This window comes from Notolepis coatsorum (assembly GCF_963971535.1).
Source record: "Notolepis coatsorum genome assembly, chromosome: 10".
Taxonomy (NCBI): domain Eukaryota; kingdom Metazoa; phylum Chordata; class Actinopteri; order Aulopiformes; family Paralepididae; genus Notolepis; species Notolepis coatsorum.
Window position 1 is genome coordinate 94245160 of NC_140174.1, and position 8934 is coordinate 94254093.

The 8934-nt window shown below is 47.5% G+C and overlaps 1 protein-coding gene across 1 annotated transcript; it reads right to left on the bottom strand.

The window, feature by feature from the left end:
* Positions 1–4717: 4717 nt before the first annotated feature.
* tbx16 (T-box transcription factor 16) lies at positions 4718–8139 on the bottom strand (the record flags this gene model as incomplete). The annotated part of the gene is made up of 7 exons (XM_084323102.1): positions 4718–5189; positions 5487–5783; positions 5896–5966; positions 6094–6240; positions 6886–7050; positions 7421–7523; positions 7991–8139. The coding sequence occupies 7 exons, from the start codon at positions 8137–8139 to the stop codon at positions 4718–4720; spliced, it is 1404 nt and encodes a 467-aa protein (XP_084179228.1).
* Between the last annotated feature and the right edge of the window lie 795 nt (positions 8140–8934).

The following is an 8934-nucleotide window of genomic DNA, read 5'->3' on the forward strand; positions in this document are numbered from 1 at the left end:
ACACAACATACATGACATTTATGGCATAGGGACATATAGGTATTTAGTACTGATACATTTGTGACATAAGCGGTATTCAAATATACAGTACTGTTACCCCTAGATCCTGACAGAGTATATACATATGATGGGGAGGGGACTGTACATTAGGAGGGGGTGGGTGGGTGGGAGGGAAATATACATGCGGTGGGGAGGAGACTGTCTATTAGGAGGTGGTGGGGGTTTTGGGCATTTACGGTGGCCAGTTTAGAATTGCAGCCTCCCGTAGGTGCTCTTTAAGAGTGGTTTTGAATGTGGGCATTCTCTTCGGTCTGTTCTCTTCGGTCATTCTCTTCGGTTCAAATAACAAACTCCGCAAGACCGACGGCTTCTCAGTTACAATATTGTCACAAGGAAAGACGAAATTACCTACCTGGGTTCCATCCTAGAGGCAAATCTTTCCTGTGACAAAATGGCATCCAATGTAATAAAAAAAGTCAACCAACGAACTAGATTCTTGTACCGGATCTCCTCTCTGGTAAACAAGAATACCCTGAAGACTCTGGCAGGAGCACTCATTCAAGGGTACTATGACTATGCGTGCACCTCATGGTATCAAAGCACCTCAAAGGCGCTTAAAACAAAATTACAAACATCACAAAACAAACTGGTCAGACTACTACTTGACCTGAACCCCAGAACCCACCTCACCCCTGCCCACTTTGACAACCTAGGATGGCTTAGAGTAGACGACAGAGTACAGCAACTTGCAATGGGCCTGGTCTACAAGATACACTATACGACCGGGGTGCCCATGTACATGTCAAAATACTTCCCAAAGGTCCGTGAATACCACAACCACTACACCAGAGGAAGCTCAACAAATCATGTTAAACCCAGATTCGGCTCAAACAAGGGACTAAACACGTTTCGCAATTATGCCACAACAATGTGGAACGCCCTACCCAAAGCTGTAAAGGAATGTGAATCCCTGCCCACATTCAAAACCGCTCTTAAAGAGCACCTACGGGAGGCTGCAATTCGAAACTGGCCACCGTAAATGCCCAAAACCTGTTTGTACAGCTAAATCTATACTTTATAGTATTGCTATCTGTCCATTCTCATTGTCAATTGAGTCCATAAACCGTCCCTTCAAAATGGCTTAAAGAAAAAAAAAATCATCAATAGGTTCTCATTTTATAGCGCCGTGAATATAAGCGTTATACCGGATTTGGGACTAGTATATTTTCTGGAAGGCTAGATATAGGGCTAATAGCTGCTAACGTTATATCCAATGGCATTTCTGTTTTACAGATGCTACAGAAATAACTCAAACTGCATATGATCGGCACGATCCCAAAGCATGTATGCATGAAAGGGGGGGGGGCGGGGGACGTTGTTTATTATTATTGATTACTAATAACCGTGTTCGTCTAACTAGCCACATAGGCCGATCGCCTGGATGGCTATCAAAACAATGCCCGATCGGGCTGTAATTTACGTGAAAAAGATCTTACCATGAGCCGGTTGGATCCCCCCGAGCATTTCCCCGTTATCGAACGCCATCTGGTAGATCGATATGTCCATTGGCTGATTATAAATCCCCTTATTGCATAGTGAAATCCGCAATTCAAAACGTATCCCGTGCAACAGACAATAGCTATCGCTTCAGATGAGTAGAAAACTACATTAGAGATCCAAAAAAAGAGACAACTTCTGCCACAGGGAACACTCTATTATCGCGATAGCGCCCCTAAGAGGATCTGGCTGGTATTACATGTTGGCGAATTCAAAGAGTAGGGTAAATCTGCAGTGCCGCTCGGCGACCTTGAATAGGTTATTAAAATGGAATAAAAGTGCGTGCGGCTACGTGGCGTAGTGGGCAAGGCGCTCGCCACGAATGCAGAGACGCTGGGCTCGCCTGTTCGAGCCCAGCGCTCCACATTGCTTTCAGTTTAGCTGGTCGTTCATACTAATACACATTGGCCGTATTAGGGGGTGGGAAACTGATGGGTGGGGATCGGGCGTTGTGGACAGCGACTCCTACAGGTCGGTTGGTGCGCCTGCGCAGTAGAATAAGGAAGTGTCGGGGGCAGCGTGAGCCTCCCACGCGTTACTCCTCGCCACTGAGAGATCGAGCTGCGCAGGTGAAAAGATGCGACTGCTGTTACCTCAAGTACCGGAGGGGACTTGTGCTATGTATGACTTAGTCCACATTGCAGCCGGCTTGTGGGAGGCAAGAAACAGCGTTCGTGACAGGGGAGGGTTGAATTGGATGATATGAAATTGGGATGGGAGAAAAATGTAGAAAATGGGAGAAAAAGTGGATAAAAAAAAATGGAATAAAAGCAATAACAACTTGCCACGGATTTATCCGTGCCTCTGTCCACAACGGGTAGACTCGAAACACTGAGATCTCCGTGCTTGGGCGGGATTGTGTTAAGAGATGCCGGTGAAAGACTGCATCTGTCACAAGTGGGATCTACATTTAGGACAATTTTAGAGAGTTTGATTATTTTTTTTAAATTTATTTTAGAGTTTGATTTGTGAAACTATGCAGATTTTCTAAATTGTTGTTATTCCTCTGGTCTAAGAGTCCAAAAATATTAGTAAACATAAACAACTCTCACCCAAATCCAAAGACTAGAGTACTAAAACTCACGTTTGTGATGTCATCAAATATAAAGTGTGGAAATGCTCCATTTAGACAATGAAAGATGTTATAAATGAATGACACTGAGCAGCACCCAGAGGAATAGTGCATAGGTACATTTCCTGCTTCAGAACTGAGACCACTACTATAGAATAAAGCTCATTTGGATATTAAAAAAAGGAAAACAAACATTCTGTGGCTGTTGAGAGAACGAGAGTAGCTTTCCTAGGCCGTGGAAATAACATACTGTAATTCTTAATTTAGGTGGTGTTCCCCTTTAAGTCTGACCTGCTCCTGAGAGGAAGTTCATACAACAAGTCTGCAAGCCAACTGGTTCAGCTGCCATACTGCTATATATACAGTATATAATTAGAGGTGCAGGCACCTCTGTTTGGACCGGTCAGTCAAGAAAAACCTTCACCAATACAAAGCTACCTCCACGGGTGACTAAAGGGGCACTTCACCAAATGCACATAATCTCACACACATCCAAAAACACAAAGTGTTTTGCACACATTGATTGAGAGTGATTATTGAGAGTTTGAATATGGCCACCGGTGATGTCGTTGGGGGACATTGAATCCTTGTGTTGTGTTAATTACAGCTCAATGAAATGACAGGTAGCAGTCTCTATAAGACCAGGCATTGCTGTTTTTTTCAGATGGCTCTCCGCTCTCCTCGTCAGATGGATTCAAATAGACCGTGTGCATCATCACACATCAGCCGGGGGAGGGAGGAGTGAGGAGGAGTGAGGCGTGAAGATGTCCTTCCTTCCCACCTAATGCTTCAAGATGGCCAGCTAATGAATTGAGCTGAGTGGAAGCACTACTACACCAGTATTGTCCCTGAAGAATCACCCCCCTCTCTCCCCCCCAGCCCCCTTCTGGTCTTTACAACGGTCATTAGCGGCTCACATCCACCCGGGGGCGGGAGGGGAACGAGCACAGCCCTGTGTTTTTCAGCTTTGAAAGGGAGCCGACAGCCCCCCGTTTTCATGCCAGTTAACGCTCATCGACAGAGATGGGCGGCCATGCTATGTTTTATGATGCCGGTGGGTAAACCTCAGCAGGTGCCCCCCTCCCTCCCTCCCCCTCAGCCAGGGACACCAGGTCTTTAATGCTGAGCCTGTGGACAGCAGTGTGGTCGTCGTTACATCAAACAAAAGAGGAAAGACAAACAAATGCCACCACAGGAAGTGTTGTTTTTCAGGTGTTGTCATGCAAATAGACCTTGGAGAGAAAGATATCCAAGGCGACACTTTCATAAAGTGAATAAACAAACTGTCCTCAGAGGGGACTCTATCTACCTGAGAGGTTGCCGTTTCACTGTTGTTTTTTTACAAAGGCAGGGCCCAACATTTTTACAAACATATTCTAGTCTAGTTACATTAGTTTCAGTGCTTCAAAATTATTGTTTTAATTTATGATTCTAAGAATCACTACAAATACTACTTGCAGACTCTGCACATGTAAGAGTGACCCCAGAAACTGCAGCGTAACGTTAAACCACCACACGTGAAATGTGTTGCAGTGAAAACATTTTATTCTAGATATTTAGAGAACCGTTGAAAATATCACCCCACAAAAAAAATAACTCATAGCATCTTTTAGATCTTTATTTCCATTCAGATCACATCACAACATCACAAAAAAGGTAATTGCACACTTTTCACTTTTTAATTATTTATCTTTTCCCTACAAAAATAATATGTACACTCAGGAAGAACTTAAAATTCATATACCAAAAAATAAATAATACAAGTCAACAATAAAGACAAGCGATTAGCTGCATTATCAATAATACTCAGTGCAGCAACCGGTATGGATGACACACTGTATGAAGCACATTCTCAGGGGCTCATACAGAACCAAGCATTTCACCGTAAAGTACATGTATTTTATTGTGACAACTAATAAACAAACTTGAAACTTGAACTTCCCCTCTGTCTCTGGACTCTTGGTTCTCCTGACACGGGCCTCGCTGGGCCTCGTCTGGACATGCAGCACCGGGTCATTCTCTGGAGCGAATAGCAGCGTTATGTGTGTGAAGTCTTTCTCAAGTCTGTGGTGACGTTGCTCCCCCGGCTCACCAGCAGGAGTAGGAGAAGAGCGGGTACTGGCTCCACTCCGCCATGTTGCTGTGGTGATAGCCGTGGTGCACTGCCTGTGCGGAGTAGTCGGCGGGCAGGTGGTGGGGCGGGGGGTACTGGGTGGGGCCGCCCCACTGGCCCAGGGGCTGCTCGGAGCCGTAGGGGCCGTAGAGGTGGTGGCCCAGGACGCCCGGCTTGCCCGCCATGGCCATGTTGAGCACCCCGGTGTAGTCCTGGTGGCCAACGAGGTGCGGCTGGGGCCCGCAGGCGGACGGTCCTCCTCCTCCTACGGCCTCGTGGTGGTGCTGGGTCTTGGGGGGCTCGTGGCCGTGGGGCTTGGGGGGCTCGTGGTGCTCCGGGACGGTGGCGACGTCAGGGACCCGGGACTCGAAGCTGCCGCGACCCGACCCCCCATTGCTGCTGCCCACGCTGGAGGAGGGAGATGGGGACTTGCCGTACTCATGGAACCTGGGGGAGGAGAGCAGAGAGTCAGGGCGCTGCGGGAACCCTGTCTTTATGGCTCACTGATAAGAGTCAGGTAAGATAAGAACGCTTTACTGTCCCCAGGGGAAATGGGCTCGTTGTCAAAAGCAAAGAGAATTTAAAGGTAAATAAGAAAAAATAGATAACAGAATAATATATATATATATATAAAAAAGATAACCAGTTAACTTTAAATATAGAATTCCTATCGACATGCTGACACACACAGTATGTACAGTACAGTATCTACAGAGTTACAGTATGTACAGTAGTAGTATTCACCTGTGCGGTTGGCAGGAGGCCGGCGCGGGGACCAGCTGCTCTGCGTTGTACATGTCTCTGCCGTCGGCGCCGGACGGGGACGGGGCGCCCGCCTCCCTCTCAGGGGGAACCCAGGGGGAGTAGCGCTCCTCCTTCACCACGTCCATCTCCTTCCTCTTCTGACGGGCTCCGTCCTCCCGGTCGTACCTTTCGTACGGACCGCAGAAATCTGGAGGGCTGTCCTCGTCCGAGTCTCCTCTCTGGAAGCTGCTGGTTCTGGCTCTCTTCTCCGGGCCACCCAGGGGCTTGTTTGAACGCCTGCAGACAGAGACACAGCGGGTTAAAGCAAAAGCAAAACCAGAATTCTATTCAATCGTATTGAAGAGTTGAGACGGAACAGAGTCTACTGGAAAGTGACGCCCTGGCGTACCTCTTGTTTTGTGTCCCCTCGTCCCGGAAACCTTTGGCAAACGGGTTGTGGTCGATCTTCAGCTTCGTTATCTGTGGAAACAAACCATCGGTTAGAAACACATCGGTGTCCAAAGCGATGACCTTTTTCTCTAGAATGAATAGAATCTAGAATCACAGCATCACAGCATTTGGCCACGGCGGCGGGAAGGAGACTGACCTTGGTGTTCTGGTAGGCGGTGACGGCGGTGAAGGACGTCTCGGGGAAGGTGAAGGTCTGGAAGACGCTCCAGCGCACGCTGAACAGGTCGTCGGCCTGCACGATGTGGAAGCGTGGGTGGTAGCAATGCATGGAGTGCAGGATGATCTGGAGAAGGAGGAGAGACACGGAACGTAAGCTGGAGCAGAACACGGTCGTTACTGATCTAAGATCCACGCCGGGGTCAAATGACATCCATGACAATGGCTGGTAACGATTCACATTAGCTGGGCATTCAAGAATGCATTCACGCTCTGATTGCTCTGATTGACTTGGAGTAGGTAAAACTGCTTTTTCCTTTTGATGCTTAAAAGTATGATCTACGACCACTGTGTGTCGACTTGTAACTCTCTTAGCTGCATATTCTTTATTGTGCCTATATGTATGAATCTACTGTTACATGTCTTATTTTGTAAGCTTGTCGTCACTGTAAATGAGGGGTAACCTCAGAGTTGAAATAAAGGTTTGAAAAAAAAAAATCTATTGAATGCATTATATTTGTGAGACACATTGATAACACAACGTATGTCGGTAGTGTTATCCACACCCACCTCCTTCCCTGGCCGCTTCAAAGCAAACCCCAAAAAATAACATAGGAAGGTGGGATATACCCTCCTCCCTTAGAAACACATTCAATCATGTGTCATGAAGGTGTTACTTCACAAGCGTAACACATTCACAGATGAGCAGCGAATGTGATTCTAAACGCCCAGCGCAATGCAATGTTTTATCCGCCTCTCCTCTCCTACTCACATGGCCGTGTTGGTCCAGCGTGTTGTTGGTGAGCTTGAGCTTCAGGAAGGAGACAGACTGCTTCATCCAGTGGCTCCCGGAGGCCGGAGACTCTGGGTGGAGGTACGTCCTGCAGGGCGGCTGGGGCTCTGCTTTCCCTGCCACCTCCCACTTGTCTTTATTCCACTGGAAAGAGAGAGAGAGAAATAAGTCAGAAAGCCAAATCACGACGAGCCTCGTCCGTCACAGGGGAGCCAGGGGAGGACCCGGGGCATCTGAGAGGGCTCCATGGCTGGGCCTGCACCTCCCACAGAGAAGAGGGGCCAGTACAGTGGGCTCACAGCAGGGGATAGAAAAACAGGAAGAGATAACGCCCTTTGATGTCCAATGTCAGGGGAGGGAGGGTGATAAAGAGGGGATGGGGCTGCGTCTTGCCCGGGGATAACGGTGACCGCTCAGGGAAATCCTAATTACATGCTTGATTTTCACTTTCTTTTCTTCCCAATGGTGTGGTGTAAAAAAAAAAATAATGATAATACATGTCTCTCTTTCTTACCTTATACCTGAAGCCATCGACAGGGACCATGTCGACCAGCAGGATGTACTTGGCGCAGGGGATCAGTCCGGTGAGGTTGATCTTACAGTGTGGAAACATTCTCCTGAAAAACACATTGAAGGGAAACGTGAGTCGCTTTAAATATACAGAAAGTTCACTAGTGTCCAGAGATGATGCAGTGGGTTTTAAGACCCTTAGGACCACAATATGCCTCCACTGTTACTCTGTCTCCCTCTCTGCCTTCCTATAGTCTCAAAGTGGTTTGAACTGCCCGCTCGCTCTATGGAGATTTTATTTTATTTAAGTTTTTCATGCATTTGGAACATTGCCAATTAGAAAGACCAGTGGGTGTAAAAACATCTTTTCTTCCTCTCTTCTGTCCTGTGACTGCAGACGCCCAGCGATGACCTACCTGTGTATTCAACTTCCAGGCTTTGTGACTATAATCTGGTTTACCTGGCTGGTTTACTAAAACAACCCATTTAATCAAAGGTCTTCCAAGACAGTTAAATGGGATCTCTCCCCCCCCCCCCCCAGCTATGGTTTTAAACGCTGTGCACCGGTATTTACCTGCCAGGCTTGGTGATGATCATCTCTGTTCCTATTTCATGGAAGTTCTTCCAGAGATCCGGGTCTTCCAGGGTCATCCTGATGCTGCTGGGCATATAGGAGTCCGGGGCCATGGAGGATGGAGGCGGCCCGCTGAAGCTGGGCTTCATGTCTGTTGGAGAGACAGATTCATCTTAGCAACATGTCACAGTGATGATGTTAGTACACTAACTATACAGCATATAGTCTTATGATCGAGAGAAGACGCACACAAGTGTCCTGTGATGAATGGGAAAATTAAAGACCACAGCCCAATGGGCCGGTCCTCCCACAAGCAATTAGATCATCTAATGGAAAATCCACAGGAAGTCCAGTTAAGGGCTTGACGGTGGTCAGATAACGGTCAGATAACAGTCAGAAAGCAGCACTCACCTCTGATGGACTGCATTCTTCACTCAGTGGTACAGAAGAAACCTCAAAGATACCTATTACAGAGGTTTTCTCCCAAAGATATACAAAAAAAAACGTTGGTTTTAGGTCCACTCTCCCTCTCTCTCAGGTCCTCAGTGTGTCTGTTTTACAATCCAGTGAGTTTGCGGAGCAGAAGGTACAGGAGCCCAAGCGCTCAGGCCAAGATGCTGTGGCAACAATGAGATCCTTGAGCCTCAGAACGGGGTGTCCTGGTCTTTTAAGGGGAGCCCGGGGGTGGGCGGAGCCAGGGGAGCCTTCCCCAGTGCTTTGAAGTGCCACAATGATGAGTCAATGTGTCCCTGTGATTGGAGGGTGCTGGAAATCAAAGAGACTTAACAGAGCCTTGATACCGTCCCCACAGGAAGGGGGACGGAGGAAATGCATCTTTATTAACTGCTAAGAGACTTTTAAACAAATATGGACCAGCTTCCCTGCTAGCAGCACTAGGGGCCTGCAAACGGCACCAAATTATTCACAAGGACATAACCACACAC